At 32.5% G+C, this 21,914-nt stretch overlaps 2 protein-coding genes across 2 annotated transcripts in view; one reads left to right on the top strand and one right to left on the bottom strand.

The window, feature by feature from the left end:
- Nucleotides 1-1,960: 1,960 nt before the first annotated feature.
- Nucleotides 1,961-3,672, bottom strand: LOC100367182 (glutaredoxin-related protein 5, mitochondrial-like). Its single transcript, XM_085505283.1, has 3 exons — nt 3,599-3,672; nt 3,296-3,495; nt 1,961-2,705 (listed from the first exon to the last, which is right to left on the bottom strand). Exons 1-3 carry the CDS (start codon nt 3,670-3,672, stop codon nt 2,533-2,535), a joined length of 447 nt encoding a protein of 148 aa, XP_085361409.1. The 3' UTR covers nt 1,961-2,532.
- Nucleotides 3,673-3,892: 220 nt separating this feature from the next.
- LOC144363547 (uncharacterized) overlaps nt 3,893-21,914 on the top strand; it is a 28,634-nt gene continuing 10,612 nt past the window's right edge. The window contains exons 1-14 of the mRNA XM_085492830.1: nt 3,893-4,093; nt 4,336-4,424; nt 5,049-5,203; nt 10,252-10,382; nt 12,473-12,608; nt 13,642-13,769; nt 17,098-17,225; nt 17,669-17,840; nt 19,116-19,303; nt 19,648-19,749; nt 19,852-19,923; nt 20,259-20,309; nt 20,477-20,538; nt 21,596-21,736. Coding sequence (XP_085348956.1) covers nt 3,997-4,093; nt 4,336-4,424; nt 5,049-5,203; nt 10,252-10,382; nt 12,473-12,608; nt 13,642-13,769; nt 17,098-17,225; nt 17,669-17,840; nt 19,116-19,303; nt 19,648-19,749; nt 19,852-19,923; nt 20,259-20,309; nt 20,477-20,538; nt 21,596-21,736 — 1,652 coding nt within the window. The 5' untranslated portion in view covers nt 3,893-3,996. The remainder of the gene's footprint in view (nt 4,094-4,335; nt 4,425-5,048; nt 5,204-10,251; nt 10,383-12,472; nt 12,609-13,641; nt 13,770-17,097; nt 17,226-17,668; nt 17,841-19,115; nt 19,304-19,647; nt 19,750-19,851; nt 19,924-20,258; nt 20,310-20,476; nt 20,539-21,595; nt 21,737-21,914) is intronic.

The following is a 21,914-nucleotide window of genomic DNA, read 5'->3' on the forward strand; positions in this document are numbered from 1 at the left end:
ATTGAGTGTTTTTTTTAGACATCAGTGCAACAGCCATAGAACCGCAAAAAAATAACTAATTATGTAAATTAGGTAATTAATAGTAATTTATCTGAAAATTAATCAGGTCTCTGCATATTCCTAGATCTATGTCGCAAGTCTCATTGAAATGTGATGATTAGTACTTGAGATATCAGGTGAAAAGCTGAAAATTAACTAATTATGCTAATAAGGTGATTAATATGCACAAATATTTCCCCAAAAACTAATTAGGTCTCTGCACAGTCCTCCAGTAACTATATACCAAGTTTCATTGAAACGTGATCATTACTACTTGAAATATCAAAAGCTGAAAATTAATTATGCAAATTAAGTAATTAATATGTACTGATATTACCCTAAAAACTATCAGGTCTGTGCAGTGTCATATGACATCTATGTACCAATTTTTATTGATATGTTATGATTAGTACTTGAGATATCAGTGGAAAAGCCGAAATTTGATTAATCATTATGCAAATTAGGTAATTAATATAAACAGATTTTTACCCAAAACTAATAAAATCTGCGCATTAGTTCAGAGCATCCATGTGCCAAGTTTCATCAAAATCCAATGAGTGGTTCTTCAAATATCAGTGGAACAGTTATAGAACAGCTTAAAATCAGTTAATTATCATGCAAATTAAGTAATTAATATTCATAGATTTATACCCAAAACTAATCAAATCTGCGCATTAGTTCTGGGCACCCATGTGCCAAGTTTCACCAAAATCCAATGAGTGGTTCTTCAAATATCAGTGGAACAGCTAAAAATCAGCTAATTACCATGCAAATTAGGTAATTAATATTCATGGTTTTACCAAATCCTAACTTTGCGCATTATCCCAGAGCATCTATGTACCAAGTTTCACCAAAATTTGATTAGTGGTTCTTGAGATAACGGTGGAACAAAAAAAGTGACATACATACATACATACAGACAGGGTAACTGCAAAGACTCCCTCTTTTGTGCTTCGCACACGGGAGTCAAAAATTACTGCAAAGTTAACACTGGAACTTGACTCAAATACTTCAGGTTTCAATTTACTGTAATGTATTACCAATTTCAGGAAAACAAAAGCATACCTCTACAACAAACAATTATAATCTGTGAAATCCGCACAATTAAACATACAGGAACAACAACCCCCCCCCCCCCTTTAACTTTATGGCTGTATAGGTATGTGCCGCCAAATGTTGCGCACTGAAACCCAACAGGTACTAAGTGTAAGAGCAATAGAGTTAGTAGTTTTCAAAAAGTCATTTGAAAAACAAGTGACCTAATGGTTGAAATAGCCCCACTGTCTTCCCAAAAACAAAGTTGATAATGTTCTGTACTTTTAACAATAATATTCACTAAGAATAGAGAATTGAAGATATTGTCACAAAATGATCAAATATCATAGAGGTCCACCCAAGGAACATATGTACAAAATAGAGAAAACAGTAGTTTTAAAAAGTTTATAAAAAAATTGACATGGGACAATGCACACAATTCTGTATTAAGCTAAAATCAATACGATTTAATCCAGTAAGTATCCTAAAAACTTCCTGGTTAGTACACACACACTTTCTTGTGTTTCTAATACAATTAGAAAACCAATTTTGTAAGCAGCAGATATGGTGTCCACCACACCAACCTAGAATTAATTTTAATTAATTCCAACTTGATAATCAGTGATAACCCAGCATCACTTTGGGCTCGATAAATATTTTTTTACAAATATTTGTTATTAAAATGCCAGAATAGCAGCATTTTTGATGCATTGTCTCATCTATGTGGACTAAAGAACTGGCAGCTAATGTTAACAATACTGAAATGTTAACAATACTTGAGGTATTACACTCCTATTCCACTCAGTACTTCCACATAATAGTATCTCAAAATATTGAGAATTTTATTATGTTTCCATATTCACACACATTAAAAATAAGACTCTAATTGAAAATTCATAACAATGCCCAAGACAATGTTATAAAAAATATTAATTTAATAGCAGATATCGACAAAAGTTAAATTACACCAATAAATTACTCTTCGCCATAAAGTAATAACTTGTTTGCAGCTGTCATCCAATCTCAACATAATACCAGACAAGAGAGCAGCAGGTCAAAATAATCTACCGGTACTAAGACAGACTGCAATCCAGAAATTCACTTTAAAACAACTAATTCACATCTTATTCTATATGTATTAGTAGCACATGCGTCTATTGTCAAAATATGTTATCTTAATGATTTACGGTACTATACAATAAATGCAAGTTTTGGTTTATGTGCAATTCTTCTTTTAGAGATGCTGTGACTTCTAATACCATAATATGGTACATATAGTACCAATACTGCACCATGTGCATAACAAAATGCACACAGAAAAAAAGCTTTATGCACGTTTTCTCAGAGTGATGGAAACTGACAGTTGTTATCTGAAATTGTTCACAATAACTCAGTTTGAACATGCAACAAAAGCAGAATAATACAACAACAAAAACACTGGATTTCTTATAAAACTGATTATTCTTTATTGTTGTCTGCGTCCAGTAACACCGATCTAATTCCTAGTTTTTTAAGTTCTTCAATAAGTTCACCTTCTTGATGCATTTGGATTAATATATCACATCCTCCAACAAATTCGCTATTCATGTAAACTTGAGGAATCGTCGGCCAATTTGAAAAATCTTTTATTCCTGAAAAAATCAGAAAGTATAGATTAATATTTTGAATAAATGCAAAGTTCAATGGATATACAAACCCAGCATTAGTGTGAACAATTTCATCACAGCTCATAATTTATAAACAACAAAATCAACTTTCTAAATTCTATTGTTTTTTGATTTGAGGACAGAGGTTGTCATGCACAGTTCTAAATTCCTTTACATGTATTTTATGCATGTTTTATACACCACAACATGGTACCCTTGACCAGTTTTGGTGATGACCACCGTTTTAGGTATAATTGTACGTTTTGACAAAATTAGCACATCACCAAATGCCAAGACAACTTTTGTCACCTGTAGGCAATGAGAAATTATGTTTATTTCCCCCAAAATGAACAAAGATTTCGAAATAAAAATGTTACACCAAAATTTCAGCATGAAAATAATCAAGGGATATATCGTTTCGGTCTGCAATTAATGATTATTATTTTCTGCTTTTTAAAATATTCACAAATTATTAGTAATAATAACTTGCAAAATGTGGGTACTTATTAATTATCAATAAAAAAAAGTTGGTGTCGCCGGTATTCCTCAGAAGTCCATAAGTAAAGGATGTTTACCTTGCCTGAGATCTTCATCTTCCAGGACATTGTAACTGGCATATTTATCAACGCCGTGCATTCTTAGAATTTGGACAACAGCGTTGCTGAAACCACACATAGGTTTTTCGGGGACCCCTTTCATGAAAACAACAATCGGGTCCTTCTTGACCAGTCCTTCTATGTGTTCTTTTGATCCACTTGCTGCAATGCAGTAGAATCTGTGAGACAATAGACGTTGTCTGCCAAGGGTCTGTGTCATCCGCACAAAAATACTCATGGTAAATATTCTTCAGTAAGAAAATGAAAAGACAAAATCGCTACCTCAAATTCGCACGTTTACAGCCACAAATGACCTTCCTCGTTGCCCAATTACAAATGTTTGACCCTTTAATCATTACCTAAGTTGAAAGTAGTTCACAGATTAGGATTAAGATTTAACGTGTTTACAGCCAACTGAAGGATAATACAGAGTTTTTAAATAATTAGCCTTCTTTTTTATATCACTAATTGCGATAATAAAATTAAAACTAGTCGAATTATATTGTCTGCGCAGCGATATTTATACGCGAAAAGTTAGGTCATTTGTCTCCAATTAGTAAAACAGACATGCGTCGTAACCCCTGACACAAAACACTGCCAACTCGTCAACTCGGCAAATAAAAAAGGAAAGTAGTGGTAGGCTGGAAAGGAATACAATAGTGTTTTTACGCGACTGAAACATGTCGATGTTAAAAGAGGCAGTGGAAAGTTTACATGCCGCAGTTACCCATGGAAGAACAGACATCGTACGTTCACTTATCACGACCGCTGCCGAATGTGAGTAAATATTTCCACTAGACAGTCACATTGCCCAGCACAGTACACGTCACGTTAGCAACGTTATCGGCCGAGACATGAATGTCTGCCATATAAAATAATAATAATATATATTTTTGACATCGATTCATTGAGAAACTGTAATGGTATTTTATAATTTACAATGCTAACTACGTAATTTAGAATACTTTCAAACTTCTGGTTTTGTGTGACAATTTTAATTTCTTTCCGTTCTCATACAGGCGAAAACCAAATAGGAGGAATAACAGTTTTAGAAGTGTTGAACCACGTAAATCCGGATTATGGTACAGCCCTCCACTTGTCATCAAAGGTAAACACAGGTGAAATTGTAAGCAATATATTGGGTATTACCCCTAAAAAAAAACAAGAAGAGAATTCCGTCTATCATATGCACATGCCCAGGCATGATTGTGGAACACCAGCTGTGGCCGGTGTATAACAACACTATTATACTACCGGTGATAAGCATCCATAGAGGTTCATGATGCATTGAGCCCCAGTATTTAAAACATTGAATTTTTGTAAACACCACACTGAATATAATCAAAGTAACCCCATACAAAAATTACAAAATGTTTAATACAAGCCCCATCCTGGTTAGCACTGCGTTGTTTTACTTTGGCTTTACACAGCACACCCCTCTGCCGCGACAGAGCTGTGGCCCAAGCAGCCACATCAAGTTATTTGTAGAGTCTGGTAGGGATTTTTTTTTTAAAGTGAAATACTAATTTAGAAATTACATAATCCAGACTCTAAATTGGAGCAAAACTAATGTACTTATTTTATCAGCATGACACCTGCTAGCATGATTCAAGCCTGTTAATGTGTTAGGGAATATATTGTTTTGAATTGTCATGTTGCAGCGATTAGAGGTCTTATTGCTGGGATACTATGTTATTTTTAATTTGTTTTGTGGTGTTCTTATTTTTATTAGCAAGGCCATGCAGACGTAGCCCGTGCTTTGCTAGCAGCAGGTACTGATGCCAGTATTAAGGATGAGCATGGCAACACAGCGTATGATTTAGCAGATAGCATGCAAGTGAAAAGTGTGTACCATGGAGTGATGTTACAAGCTGTCGCCAAATCAGAGTGAGTTATGTCCATGCTGTATGAATACAATTCTTTCTAAATGCTCCAAATTTTAACCTGTTGAGTGATTGTAACCCACTGAAAGTCCCTTTTTGGGGGAGATTGTCATATTTCCAGGGAAGGTGGGTCTCTACTTAATACGCATATGGAAAAGTTTTTCCTCAGGAAATTTTGCATTCAGAAATTTTGATTCCTCTTAATTATTATATCCTGAATCAGGTGTATTGAATACATTGTGCCTAAAATAAGAGAAATCTTTTTTCAGATTGGCAAATTTTACTGAGAAACTTGAGCTACTCATTGAGAAAGCTAAACGAAAATAAGGCTTGACTGGATAAATGAAATAGGCTTATATGCAAAATAAATGTTGTCTAAACTTTACCACAAAATGTGTACATGCTCTATTTTTAGCTCCGCTGTTAGCTCCGCTGTCGATTTTGTCCGTGTCAATGTTTTACTTTTTCGACTTCTTCTTGAAAACTACAAGCCTGAATGCTTTGATACTTGGTGTATGTGTACCTTGGGTAGACCTCTCTCAGATTTGTTCATTTCATGATGATATCTTCAATTCTCTGATTTTGGTGAATATTTTTGTCATTTTTGGTAAAAAGTGATATTTTCAACTTCTTGTTAAAAGCCGCAAGTCCAATTGCTTTGATATTACATATATAGGTATTACATGTGGACCTCTCTCAGATTTGTTTATTTTGTAATGATATCTTTAATTCTCTAATGTTGGTGAATATTTTTGTCATTTTTGGTAAAAAGTGATATTTTCGACTTCTTGTTAAAAACCGCAATTCCAATTGTTTTGATATTACATATATAGGTACTACATGTGGACCTCTTTCAGATTTATATATTTTGTAATGATATCTTTAATTCTCTAATTTTGATGAATATTTTTGTAATTTTTGGTAAAAAGTGATATTTTCGACTTCTTGTTGAAAACCACAAGTCCAATTGCTTTGATATATTATACATATAGGTACTACATGTGGACCTCTCTCAGATTTGTTCATTTTCTAATGATATCTTCTGTTCTTTAATTGAAATGTGCATTGCTAACAGCGGAGCTATCTCAGCCGACAGGCTGCTTGTTTTCTGTTAGATTGTACTAGCCCATATACTGTATATGTATTAATTATTTATAGGGTTTTAATTTTGCTATTTTCTTTGATAAGTAAAATCCGCTAAATTAAATCTACGTGAACATGTAAAATAACAATAAAACTCATTGTTTCTTTGACAAATTCGTGAAATTAAAACACAGTGAATAGGCTCAAAACATCAAAATAGTGAAATTAAATGTCAGTGAAAATAAATGGTTTTACAGTTCTTTATGGGTAAGTAAATGCCCTATCAAAGCAATTCAATGTATAATACTTGCTTTACTGTTAGTTAGTATTCCTTAAGATACTGTAAAATACTTTATTTTCGCTGAAGGTTGGGTTTTTATTTTGACTGAATCAATCCTTCAGTGGAAATAGCAAAAACAAAATCCAAGTTAAAATAAAGCATTTTACAGTAGTCAAAGTAAGGTAGTAACAATATATTGGGATAAAGAAAAGTTGTGATGTGTTCCTTTTAAAATGACATACTGATGAGAAATACAACAGCGGGCATTAGAGAATTTGTAGTTGGCTTTCATTCAGTGGAAAACCACTCATTGGGATTCACTGTGTCTGTCTGTGTAGGTTGAATAGTCAACTTTTGTCATCCATATAATGTGTGTTCTAAAATGTTGTTAAAGACCTGTGGTCAATGGGAAAAATTATGTTCTTTTGATCTGATAGTAATAAAGATATGATTTCAAAAATATATAAAAGTGTGCAAAATGTTGCATTAATGTTTTGGTGGGAAGAAAATCTGTTCAAAGGGTTAATTGAGTAAACAATCAGATTTCCCAATTTTGATTTCTCTGGAATCCATATAAGATGTTGGTTTATCATTTACAAAACAAAACCTACGCCTATGAACCACTGTTATTTAAAGCAGTATTTCAATTTCATTTCAATTTATTTTTGAGATTATTATTGATTAAGTAAACATCAACATCACAACATGCCAATAAATAAATTAAACTAGCTTGATTGATTGATTGATTAAATGTTGGTTATGTAAGTAACTTTGTTACAAATTTTGATTTCCAGATGCATCATGTGTCCATCTCGCATAATGAACAACCCATAACATTGTCATGATATACCAGTAATATGCATTAGGTGTACGGTATAATTTGGGATGATACTACATATTTTGGTTATCCTTGAATGGTGCAAAAGGAATATTACACAGCCCTGTAATGTACATGTGCTTATTGGTGTATGTTGATCAAAAACAAAATGTAAAATGTATTTTTAGCCCTGACTATGACTATGGTCAGGGGGCTTATAGACAAGGTTCTGTTCATCTGTCTGTTGCATTATCCCAGTAGTTCATCGATAGTTTTTCTCCAAACTTAGTAAATGATTGATGGGTTTTTTCTGTTCAGATACAAAATGTCCAACTGATATTTGACGAAAAAAATAACCTAATTTTATATGACATTGTATAATCTCCAAGTTATGCTGGAAGATTTTGTTCAAACTTGGAATAAGAGCAACACCTGTTGGCATACTGAGGCACATACATTATTTTTAAAAAAAATTGAAATTGGCTGACTGGCATTTATTTTGTTTGCCCAAAATACTTTTGTTCATTTTTACTGTAACTTGAGAATACAATTACTAAATTTTTTCAGATTTAGTACAGAGCCAGTGTATTATTTCACAAAGATGAAAGTTGATTTTGTTGCGATTTTATGCAATATGGCTGACCAACAGCCATTTTGTTTGACGAAAATCATCAATTTTAGTCTTTTGCACAATTCTACTTGTATTTCATGCAGTCAAATTAGGTCCAAACATAGTTCATAGAAAATTTTGTTCTAGCACATCAGCGAAAGTTTATTTGTGTTACAATTCAATCCAAGATGGTCGATGGTTGACATTTTTTGTGTGTGCATATTTCTGCTTATATTAAGCTGTCTAATTAGATTGAATTTTGGTTTACAGACAATTGTGTTCTAGCATTCAAGAACAATTGATTTGTGTCGCAATACAATCCAAGATGTTGACTAGCTGCCATAGACCATATGACAATTCCAAATCATAGAGTATTGTGAGATAGTTATGACCAAATAAACACATCTCCAAAAATTAAAAAGCATGTCAGCTCCCACAATGTGGCATAACTATCCCAAAATGCACTATAATCTGAAATTCCAATATATGTTTTACATTTTGCCAACATACCGTAGACATTAGAAACTAACACATGTTGTCTGGCAGACAAAGTAATTATTTCAGTGTACCAGACATGCACTTGATCAAAATATTTTATTTGTCATGTACATGTATTAATGTACAAGAACAGAGGGGACTGTGACATTTTTCAATGGCTTGTTTTGTTTGTTTATACTATTATTTTTATGTCATGAACCTACACCAATGTTATGCATGTTGAATGAAATAAAATAATTTATTTTTGTCTAATAGGTATGTCAATGAAGTATGTCAATGTCCAAATATGAACAATGTTGTGTTATACCGGTAGTAAAAATTACAGAATACTGTAAAAGGGTTAATTATTCACGGGGTTTTAATTTTTCTTATTTCGCTGACTGGAAAATGCCCTTAATTAAAACCCAGTGAATATGTAAAATTCAGCATAGAACACATTATCTAAATGATAAAACTGAATTTAAAACCCACTGAATATGCCTGGAATGATAGATCAGCGAAATTTAAACCCAGTGAAAATTAGTCATTGTACACGCGGTTTCTAGTAACTGTTTTACAGTAGTAAGCAGCAGGGCAACACAGTAAATATAATTGTGGGCTGAGCAGAGTACAGACTGGGATAGACTAGTATCTGACCAATTGCATATATTCATGTTTACCATAATGTACAGCTGTGAGGATAGGTCATCTACAACCTGTATTGCATGTTACAGCTGCCTGATTGCAAATCCAAATAATTTGTGCTTTGTTTTAATTACCTCTTGCAATTTAAATCCAGGGTTTAAATAGTTGTCGTCATGATGATCCCTGTGAAGCTTGCAACAGTCCTTCTGGGTAGTTAATGGTTGAATAAATAACACAAAGTAATCGTCTGTTGTTTTAGTAATTAGCATAACTGAAAACAGAGATACCAATGCCGTAAATGCTCCATTATTATCTCATATGCTACTGTAAATAAGAGGTATATTTAATATTTATTTTATTAAGAGGGTGTTGACAGTAAAGTCCTACATAAGCCAAAAATTACTTTTATTGAATATATAAAAAAATGCTATTTTTGGTTTATGTTCACTTCTACTGGAGTAAATGCTGTATTCAAACTCAAAAAGTTAATCCCAGTAGTTAATTGAATATTTTAATAGGATTGTGTTTTATTAGTTAAATTTATGTTGCATACATTCCTTAAGAACATTAATTATTATGCCTATTAATGTAAATTAGATAAATAGATTTCATTATTTCTATTTATATTAATTGGGGCTGCAAGAAAAATAAATGTATGACGGAAATGAAACAAACTTGTTTCAAGCTTTTCAAGTTTTTAATATTTTTTTGCATAATAATAAGTTATTTTACATATTTGATGTTGCCCATTTTCTTTCCATTGTCTTATTAATATTATGTGGATTATCTAATATGTCCTGGCTTTGATGGCATTTACTGTGAATGCATTAATTATTCACTGAATAATTAATTATTAAAATGAAATTTGCTAATTAAATCTATGTGAATTTGTTGAATAGTAATAGAGCTCATTGTTTCTCTGCCAAGTTTGTGACTTAAAACCCAGTGAAAATGCTCAAAACATCAAAACAGTAAAATTAAATGTTAGTGAAAATAAATGGTTTAGCAATAAATGTTTAAATCTCCCAACAATAACTGTTTCTCATTGTTTCCAATGCATGGTCATTTAGATCTTTGTGACACAAAAAAAAGGATTTTTTTTTTCAGTTCAATAATGGCTTTCCATATTGTCTGTTACAGTATTACTGCAGTCCAACAACTTCTTGCTGCTGGTGTTAGTGCAAATGTTCGAGATGGTGCTAAGAGTTTAAATACCCCTTTACACTGGGCTGCTTCATATGCTAACATTGAAATGTTAAAATTTTTATTAGGTAAGTTGGTAACTCCTTCTTAGATTTTGCATACTGGTGAAGTGTGTCACTTATAATTGCAGAAAGATCTAAATCAACCATTATTAGGTGCATTTAAAAAATATTGTTCAAACAGTAAATGTTGAATCATATATCTTGATCTTGAGGTGTTGAATAATCTCGATACAAAAAAGAAAATTGTGAGACTAGTAGTGAATAATCTTGCTTGCTATGCCACCGCTGTCAGAAAAGTGTTCTTTGTCATGGGAATCGGAAAATTCTGAACTCACTATGTGAAAGATCTAGTCAGAAGCTGGAATTCCATAATCTTAGTTTCTTGAATGCAGCATGTATGTTTCTATGTGTCTGATATCAATGAACTTGCAAACTTGACACATTTTTCCCATGATGCAATGCACATAACATTAAATTGTTCTAATTTTATTGTTTCGTTGTGTGTTTCTGACATCTCCACCATAGTTGTTGATAAGTTCCTGAGCTGAGAAACATTTTAAGTAAATACATAGCTGGAAGAATATCATAATTACGATTTACCTATATTCTAAGAATGACGTTTTGTTCAGAATAGAGTAGTAATATAAATAACAAATATAAAACTTTACAATGGGCTTTTTTTTTACACTCTGGCTTTAACTGGCTTTACAATTCCCCACCACCAATCAGATATACTTTCATTGATTTTGCATGATGGATGTTAGTGTCATAGCATTTACAAATTTAGGCCCATTTTTAACAAATCCAAATTCACTAATTCATGTATAATTTTGTTCACTTTGCATATGTACAATATGTATTTTTAAAAACATCCACTGGTGCTGCTGCCCTCTACATTGCATTAAAGCTGTGGCTCACCTGGAAACAAATATACATGATGGCAAGATAAAAAATATAAACAGGAGCCAAAAAGTGAACATGAAAAATTACAGGATACATGTATTTTAATGGAGAGTAATATATTATGGCAGAAATGCTTTATTAGCTTTTATGGTCAAATCACAGTGTTGTTCCCTTCTAATTTTTCAGTTTATAAATAATAAGTTTTTATGTCAAATTTAAATGCAATCACATTGTTCCTTAAAATGTGTACTGTAACTAGTAGAATTCTTGTGTATTCTATGTTAACAGCCAATCATGCAAACATGGTAACCCATCAAAAAAAATGTATGCAATCATAAAATTAGTAGGTTCTGTGTCAGTTTCTTATCAATTTCTGTGTTCTTGTTCAAAATTATAATATCTTAAGCTGCTATCTATGTGATTCAAAAAAGATAAGGTTTTTTTCACGTTTTCACACTGTAATAATGATACATTCCGTTAACGTACAGTGTACAATCATAGTCTAACATTGTGCAAGAATGACAGGGATTTTTGTGAGCACTGCAGTATACAGACAATTTTGCCATTCATTTTGTTAGTGTTCTGTTTTTTTGTAACCGGACCCAGTACTGTACTCAAATAGTTGTTTGGCGACCAACAATTATTTGCAAGGAGCAAGCTTGGCTACCTCTTTTATGGCTAAGCTTTCAAATTAAATACCTTGGGGGCTAGAATGACCTGAAGGAGCCTGTTGCACATGACAAATAATTATCTATACCTACTACCTTTAAACTACTTTCTTAGAAAGAAATTTGAAATTGATCTTCAGAATAGGATGCTGGAGGGAATTGGGTTTAATTGATGCCCCCAAGTACAGTAGCTAGCATTTGTACATACTGGTATTAAAGCGTGTGTTAGTTTTAATAGATATTTATACCTGGTCACATAATGTGTAGATTGTGTTGGTGTTGGTTTTAACATTTGTTTGTAGCAGTTATCTTAGCCCACATATAAAGTGAATATTGCCACAGGTATTCATTGATTTTAAGATTTATTTACCATATTAAATGCCTACTAGTACTCTGGTATAGATGCCTCATTCTATCTTTAAGCAATATCAGTGAATCTCATTTTAATTAGTTCATATGTTGACATGTGTTTCATTCTGTTCTTTTAATTTATCCCCATGAACAAGCCCGTGCATATTAAATGCATTATCATGCATTTGTATGTTGGTTATACATTTCATTCATGTTTATTTGATTTACCAACAGACAATAAAGCATCCGTGAATGTCAGCAATTCTGATGGTGCCACCCCACTGCATGACGCTGTACAGAGAGGTGATGTAGACATTGTAGACATACTGGTGAAGAATAAAGCCAATTGTCATGCTAAAGCTAATAAAGGGTGAGCTGAACAGTTACTATCCTGTTGACGACAGATGTTGCCATGATAATGTTTTGTTCACAAGTTAATGTGTGGTTTACATCAATACACAAGTGCCAAGTATAATGTTCCATTTATCATATTGATATTATCTGATACATTGCTGGTTATATCCATAGTTTTAAATAATACCCGATAGTTTTTGCTATCATACACAAAAGCATCTTAAATATAAAAAAAATTTTTTTTCGTCTGTGGCCGGAGCAATTTATTTTTAAAACTACCCATGTTTATATAACGTTGAATACCATGTTTTTATGACTTGGGAAGAGGGGCATTCTTAAATCGTGGATATGTATGTAGCTTTGAAAAAACCATGGGTAATTAAAGACAAATATTTCATAGTCATGTTGCAGAGTTGTCATGGCTTCATTATCGTATTAATTATTTCCTTACCTTAGCATGGGAATTGATGATCCTCATCATTCATCCCTGTATTATTAGGTACACTAGGCACAAATTCTTTATATTAAACACGTATAATATGTTAATATGTGCTTTTGCTGAAAAATTAATCAGCCATTTTGTACCAGTGTAAATTCTTTCATGTTTATGTCGGAACACATAACAAAATATACATGTACATCAAATTTAGCTAGCGACTTTATAAGTGCCTAATATTAATATTATTAATATATATTATATTATATTTTATTATATTAATATTACTCTTGCAGTGAGTTCTTATGTTGAAAATCATTAAAGTGCTAAATTAAGTTACAAATTAAAATTTTACCTGAAACGCTACAAGACGCACATCAAGTTTACATTGTCTGTCCTCAGTTTGTTTGTTTTTTCAATCTGGGGAATCAGTCAGTACGAAAATATGAATGAGTATTTCACGGCAGATGAAAGTGATTTTCCAAATATATAACGGCATAAAAACACCAATGTGAACAAATGCATGTTAATGCCTTCATATACTTATATGCAGTAATATTTGTGTTGATGACATTGTGTTAATAATAACACCACAGTTTATATTTTTTTGCAGTATGTTTGCTGGTAAAACTCCACTGGATTGTGCCATTGACAAAAAAGAAATCTACCAGATATTATCCTCAGTGCCAGTCGTTTTAAATAACCTGCCTAATGGTTTGACAAATGGAAATGATTCAACAGGTTGGTGAATGTCTAATTCTAGCATAATTATTTCTTTATTGTAAATCATGTACATTATTTGATGTGAAGGGAAAGAGACAGGTATGACTGCAAAGTATTTGATAACTTAGTACGCATATACCACTTCCTCACACCTTGACCTCACATTTGCCAATTGTCAATTTCTATGAAGAATTTGTTTCTATAATGGGTTTCCTCATTGAGTGAAAGAACCTACATGTGTTATCCCCATGACCTTTTAAGCATTGTACCACCATGCTTGAATTTAAAAAAAAAATGATAGTTACTGATATGCAAATGTTGTTTATTTTAATGAAAATGTTGACTTATTTACATAGTAATAATTAGTTGCCATTCATATGCAAATTGGCCACCATGCTGGGATGTAATCCTATACAGTCGGTCTTGAATATATATGCCCATATCCCATATCAACACCATAATAATCGTAAAATAACATTTTTATTAATGGTGATATAGAGTAAAATAAAACGTACAGATGAAACGTATCACTAGTATGTCCCTGGGTCAGAGGTAAATCATATTTCAATGAGTAAATATGATGCTAATAAACCAGACATGTGTAAAACATTCAAATGGGCATCCACAGGTTTTTCTGAATGTCTAAATTGTGTTCATATTGTAAAGTACTTTATTTTCGCTTAGAATTTGTTTTCACTATTTTCACTAAAGAGATGACCAAGTGAAATAAAAATCCACTACCTTTTGTCCTGTATTTTAAAAATCAGTGAAAATAAATTCCTTACAAAACACCCAAAAAATTATTGTTTCATTGGAAATTAATTCCAGCTATGAAATAAAGTATTTTACAGTATGTATAGTAAAAACATTAAAAGTAAATTGAAAAATTTAAAACGGCAACCCCCATCAGTGTAAATTTATTATTTGTTAAAACCATGTGTAGAACTTGTAAAGCAATTTGTAATTGTTCCTATTTATTGCATATTAAACATTTTAATAAATAACAGTTGTGAGTAACATTTCTGAGTAAAATTGTTGAAAGTGTTGCACCAAACATGACATACTGGTATACATGATGAAACCTCGTCAAAATTAGGGACAGCCACTGCATAGTCAAATATAGATGTTATTGCCTACCCCAAACGTTTTTTTGGTCAGAAATGAAAAAAATGGTGCAAAATCACAAAAGATTATAATCAGAGATGAATGAAATTATTTTATCAAGAATTTTGGCTAAGTTTGGAAAAGTTAACTGTAAATACTTATATCATTAAACATGGTTTTGTTAGTCAATTAGTAAGTTAGTGCAAAGTAAATTAATGTTAGAAAAAGAAAACAAAAACATTAAACTTTGACTACCCTACCTGTTTTTAGCTCCGCGGTCGACTTTGTCGAGCGGAGCTTATCATATGAGTGATTGTCCGTCGTCGTCGTCGTCTGTGTCAATGTTTTACTTTTTCGACTTCTTCTTGAAAACTACAAGCCTGAATGCTTTGATACTTGGTGTATATGTACCTTGGGTAGACCTCTCTTAGGTTTGTTCATTTCATGTTGATATCTTCAATTCTCTAATTTTGGTGAATATTTTTGTCATTTTTGGTAAAAAGTGATATTTTCGACTTCTTGTTAAAAACCGCAAGTGCAATTGCTTTGATATTACATATATAGGTATTACATGTGGACCTCTTTCAGATTTGTTCATTTCGTGATGATATCTTCAATTCTCTAATTTTGGTGAATATTTTTGTCATTTTTGGTAAAAAGTGATATTTTCGACTTCTTGTTAAAAACCACAAGTGCAATTGCTTTGATATTACATATATAGGTACTACATGTGGACCTCTCTCAGATTTGTTCATTTTGTAATGATATCTTTAATTCTCTAATTTTGGTGAATATTTTTGTCATTTTTGGTAAAAAGTGATATTTTCGACTTCTTGTTAAAAACCGCAAGTCCAATCGCTTTGATACTACATATATAGGTACTACATGTGGACCTCTCTCAGATTTGTTCATTTCGTGATGATATCTTCAATTCTCTAATTTTGGTAAATATTTTTGTCATTTTTGGTAAAAAGTGATATTTTCGACTTCTTGTTAAAAACCACAAGTGCAATTGCTTTGATATTACATATATAGGTACTACATGTGGACCTCTCTCAGATTTGTTCATTTTGTAATGATATCTTTAATTCTCTAATTTTGGTGAATATTTTTGTCATTTTTGGTAAAAAGTGATATTTTCGACTTCTTGTTAAAAACCACAAGTCCAATTGCTTTGATACTACATATATAGGTACTACATGTGGACCTCTCTCAGATTTGTTCATTTTGTAATGATATCTTTAATTCTCTAATTTTGGTGAATATTTTTGTCATTTTTGGTAAAAAGTGATATTTTCGACTTCTTGTTAAAAACCACAAGTCCAATTGCTTTGATACTACATATATAGGTACTACATGTGGACCTCTCTCAGATTTGTTCATTTTGTAATGATATCTTTAATTCTCTAATTTTGGTGAATATTTTTGTCATTTTTGGTAAAAAGTGATATTTTCGACTTCTTGTTAAAAACCACAAGTCCGATTGCTTTGATATTACATATATAGGTACTACATATGGACCTCTCAGATTTGTTCATTTTGTGATGATATCTTCAATTCTCTAATTAATTTATTTTGGTGAATATTTTTGTAATTTTCGGTAAAAAGTGATATTTTCGACTTCTTGTTAAAAACTGTAAGTCCGATTGCTTTGATACTATTCATATTGTTCATTTTCTAATGATGTCTTCAGTTCTTTAATTTAAATGTGCATTGCTAACAGCGGAGCTATCTCAGCCGATAGGCTGCTTGTTTAATATACACGTTTTCTGATCCACAAAATTTTTGTTTGACCTCATGAGAATATCCAGATTAGAATAACATTAAAAAAATTACGCAATTTAATACATTGTTGTGTCTCGTGCATCATCATGATGCAGAATATGACAGTGATGATGTTCTCCTGTATACTGCTAATACAGGTAAGGTATATGATTGTGTGGGTTCATTCGAGAAGAAAACCACAATTCCAAATAAACACAGAAATCCGTGAAAAAAAACCCTAACTTTAGTGACAAAGTTTAAAATATGTTAGTTTGTTTTTCCAAGAAGTGTCGGCGCAATAATAAATCACTCATAACAAAAGTAAAATGCATTCTGTGTGTGAACATGTTATACTCGCAGACAGACTTGTGGTTGTAGACATTAGCTCTTCACCTGTTCCATACAGGCTGATATCACCTGAAACAGGGCTTCATCTATATTTGTAGTGTCAAATTAATGATTGTTTTTTTTTTTTCAGTTGAAGACATTTCAACAAAACCTGACTCGAGGATACTTGACAGCCCTGTTCCTTCCTATAGCAGCGAAGTAATTGGGACCCCTTCAGAAACTCCCTTGACTGTGTCAACAGATAATGTCATTGATAAGGTACATAGATTTCCTAGTATACATAAGTGGTATTTTTATTATGAGAATTATATATGTATGACAAGGCGTACATTCTAGTATGCACAGCTGTTACTGCTGTCGTCACTGTAAATCCTTCTGGTCTAGATTTTTCGTATTCGCATTGGTTGCAGGTATGAGAAGCCAATGTTTGCTGTTATCTGTAGGTGATATAAATGTGTTCTATTCTGACCATGTGTTTTATGTGACCTACTGACCCCTTCTATCAGTTGGGTTTCTGATCAGCTGATACCAAGGATTTCATTTGATGTTGCGACCCATTTTAACCTTTAAGCCGGCTGCCATCTGTGACACTTACCGACCACAATAAATGGTGGCCATGTCATCAATTTAAAAAAAAATAGTTTCCACATTCATGTGTGAAAAAATTGTAACCACTTTTGTACTTGTAAATTTACCTGCAGCTGAATGAAATGTTGTCCAGTTCAAATTTGCGACAGTCAGCGCCATCTCTGGTTACGGACGCAAGATTGCACCTTTTGTGGCCACAGCCACAGAGAATAGTACAGAGACAAGGACCACCATTTCATCCACAACAATTGCTAAATATCCATATAGGTAGTGGACCTGACAAAGGTAAGAATTTAGTCTGTGTTAAGAATGAAATGAATTATTGTATTACTTTTGAAAGGAGTAAATAGGTCAAGTTTAAACCTGGAATTTATATGAGTAACTAACCTAGAATGATCCTAGATTTTACAATTTTTCAGTTTATTAAATCTGGCCTGTATGCATTACCACTCTCAGAAATCAAGACCTATAACAATTATCACTTCCATTTCATCCTCATTTTAATGAAATTTTAATAGCATATTTCCTCTAATTACTCGCATTACTGCGGGAGAGCTATTTGTAACATGCCAGCAATTTTCAAAAGACAAGGCCTACCACAGCAATTTATATTTAATGTAAAATGTTTGCTTTCAGGTGGTCGTAGCCAAGGGACTTCATTAAAATGGTCTTTATAGACAGGTGGTCTTTATATGGAGTTGGCTTATTTTTTTACTGGATCTTCTACTCGTACATTTGACATAATATTTGTCCAGAAAATAATGAGATGACTTTTTTGCAACAAAAACACATTTTATGCTTAAGGGAATTAAAAATTGTTTAATAAGAAGAATGTTAGTTGTTATTTTGGTCTAAACAAAGGTGAATTTGCAAACTTCTTACTGAAAGAGTTGTCACATAAGACAGGTGGTTTTTATACACAGGTTACTTGTACATTGTGCCTTAGACTGCCTAAACATTGGTCACACAAGACAGGTGGTTTTTATACACAGGTTGCTTGTACATTGTGCCTTAGACTGCCTAAACGTGGTCACATAAGACAGGTGGTTTTTATACACAGGTTACTTGTACATTGTGTCTTAGACTGCCTAAAAGTGGTCACATAAGACAGGTGGTTTTTATACACAGGTTACTTGTACATTGTGCCTTAGACTGCCTAAAAGTGGTCAGTAAAACAGGTTTGGCTGTAAATGCTTCTTGTAGAGCAAAACACTATACTTGTAATCACATTAACTATTCATGTTTTTAATCTCACTATATTCGCTGATAATACAATTTGCCAAATTATATCCATCTAAACATGTAGAATAGCAATAGAACTCGTTGTTTTCCTGCCAAGTTCGTGAACTTAAATTAAAACCAAGTGAAATTGCTCAAAACATCAAAATAGTGAAATGAAATGCTGTGAAAATAAATAGTTTTACAGTAATTCCCCTAAGTGCTTTTTTTTTGCAAATTAGCAGTTATGGTCCATGCCTGTAAAAGTGGATGTTTATTGCTTGATTCTTGAATGGATATGAACCTGGTACATAATATTTCCAATGTGGCTTGATTTCACAGTTCCATTTCAAGAAATTGTTGATATTTGGAGTAGTCATGGTGACCTGCTTGAAGATATGGAGTACCAATACATCATGGAGACTGCCAGTGGTATTGCTAGGCAGCCACCACCTGACATTGTTTGCCAAGTTAATAGCAGGCAGTTTTCACAGCAAGGAAGTTACAAAATTACTGTCAATGACCATCGAGTGAGTTCACTTGAATTCTTACTGTTATGAACACATTGTTCAAATGATGACTTTCTATAATGGCAATGATCATAATACTCAAAAGTTTGCTTCTTGTGGTATTACATGCATACATGGTTATTAAATTTGGATACTTAGTCTTGATAACACCAATATAACTGCACCCAAAATGTTGAAGTAATAAAAAAGCGTTTCCTAGAGCAAAAACAAAATTTCAAATTAATTTATAAGCTGATTTGTGATAATAATGAGCCCTCTTTGTAATGTAGAAGACTTTACATTAATAGTATGCAAATGATATCATTAGTATTCATGGTTATCAATTATGGTTGTTTTTTTTGTAGATATCTCTGGTTGCCTCTGATCTGTGTGGTTTGTGGTATTCACTGTGTACACTGACACAATTATTCCGACTTTGTAAAGATGAAGGTATCCCTCAATTACATGTGAGTACCCTTGTTTAAATATCAAAAATCTCGAACTGTCACTGTACATCTCAGACTTAAAAAGCCTGTCTGACTGAATGTCCCTGTGTTTTTTTTACATAGATACAAGATTGGTCAGAATTGTCATACAGGGGGATTATGTTAGATTTATCTTATGGAAGAATATTAAAAATGGTAAGATTCACATATTTTTTATGTCATAATATAGATAAAATTTGTTCTTGTTGACAATTTTTTACTCCACTGCATAGTCTGTTAATTACACTAAGTTGTCGTGTGGTTCAGTGACAGATACTATTTCAATTTCAGTTGCATAGTCATCAAAAGAAATTCTTTTCTGAATGTGGACAGCTTAACAAATGTTAACACTAAGTTATCGTGTGGTTCAGTGACAGATACTATTTCAATTTCAGTTGCATAGTCATCAAAAGAAATTCTTTTCTGAATGTGGACAGCTTAACAAATGTTCCGTTGAAAAAATGTAATGTTATATATTTATTTGTTTTTAGGACCATTTATTAAATCTTGTAGATAGTTTGACTCTACTTAAAGTTAATCAGGTAAGAAAAATAAAATTATGATTTCCTCCAACTACTATGTATATACTATTATGTTGAGAATGTTGACTACAAGTGTTAAAAGTGATATCTGTATACATACCCCAGTATATTAAAATATTCCAAGTTATTACTAATAAATAATTAATTGAGTCTATGTTTATTTTCAGTTACATTTGTACATAAAGGTTGGTAGTGACAATCTTCAAAATGTCTTGCCTTACAGTGCAAGGTGAGTATATTGTAGCAGTGACAGTGTTCCCCCTTTTCTGTAGGTTTCTAGGCGCCCCTGTGAACAGCAAGTGGGACATTCTTAAAGTGGTAAAGTGTGCCCTCTGTAGCAGTTTTGATGCACCTACATTTCCTGCTGACACTGATTTGCCCCTTTATTCTAACTATCCCAGGAGTCTTCCTGCAGGTGATGTTTTAATATCAGACCTTTTATCAAACTTTGTGTGTGGTAATCTGATCATTCTAAAAGTCGGTTGTACCAAATAAATGTCCATCACAGTTGTTTCTTTGTATTACTTGCATATAAAGTTGCTCTCTGAGATCATTCCACCAGCTTTATTGTAGACTGTTACATGAAATCTTAAATTGCATAAAAATGTGTGAATTGTACAAAATATTACAGGACTTCTGTTCCCGAGTTATGAAACAAAAGCAAGTCTTAATAAATCCATGTTTGTCAGAACAATAATATTCAAAAGTCTTAGGAAATGTGATTTGAACAAACTATCACCTACATTAGGATGAACTGTACATCACATATATATATTTATTGCTTTCCTAGGCCACCTGCCCATATACAAACATTCCAAAACAATGCTTAAAATGTAACAGGTACAAGTAGTATGCAAAAATGTACGTTACTATTCTAGTTTTTAGATTACACGGAATTAAATAATAATTAATTTTTTAACAATTGTTTCCTGCCTTCAAATGCTTTGAAAACACAAACATACAAATATACGTAGAATATCACTATTTGTTGATTGTACAAGCCTTTGACATTTATAAACGGTTGGTTGATGTACATCACTCTCAGAACTCGTGAATATAATTTTCATGAGAAAATAAACTGGAAATGGCAATATATTCTGTGAACTAATTGGGGGGGGGGGGTCCCTCTGTAACATCGTGGGTCTGAGAAGCAGAATATGGCATATGGTCCCCAATAAATCTTCATGAATGAGCTCAGAGTGGAAAGTACCACTGTATCCTGTGGTAATGATTTGTTGATTACCTAGCTTCCTTGTTACTAATATGAGTGATGTACTTATTTTCAGTGAATTATTAGATTTAGATACTTACTGTCAAAGGCGGTATATCACAGTTATACCATACATTGACGTACAAGAAGACGGAGCATTAAAGCCGGTACAGATGACTGTCATACAACATATCATTTCACAATTTCCATCATCCGAGTGAGTATATCTTGTCAGTAATCAAGAATCTCGATTTAAAAATTTTACACTCTATGCTTGAGTAATGATCATGGGGAAAAAACAAAACTGATCATCTCTAGATTATTGTTATTTGTTACATTTGTATTATTTAACACAATAAATGCTGAATTATTCAAGTTAATTAAACATTGAGTTA

Source organism: Saccoglossus kowalevskii, chromosome 2 (genome assembly GCF_978046115.1).
Source record: "Saccoglossus kowalevskii chromosome 2, keSacKowa6.1, whole genome shotgun sequence".
NCBI classification, from domain to species: domain Eukaryota; kingdom Metazoa; phylum Hemichordata; class Enteropneusta; family Harrimaniidae; genus Saccoglossus; species Saccoglossus kowalevskii.

Bases quoted from the DNA above. Each gene is read 5' to 3' on its own strand.
- LOC100367182 (XM_085505283.1), bottom strand. From the start codon at position 3,672: ATGATTAAAGGGTCAAACATTTGTAATTGGGCAACGAGGAAGGTCATT. The intron at 3,496-3,598 runs GTAGCGATTTTG...ATTGTCTCACAG, and splicing joins TGTAAACGTGCGAATTTGAG to ATTCTACTGCATTGCAGCAA. The intron at 2,706-3,295 runs GTAAACATCCTT...TGATTTTTTCAG, and splicing joins AGATGAAGATCTCAGGCAAG to GAATAAAAGATTTTTCAAAT.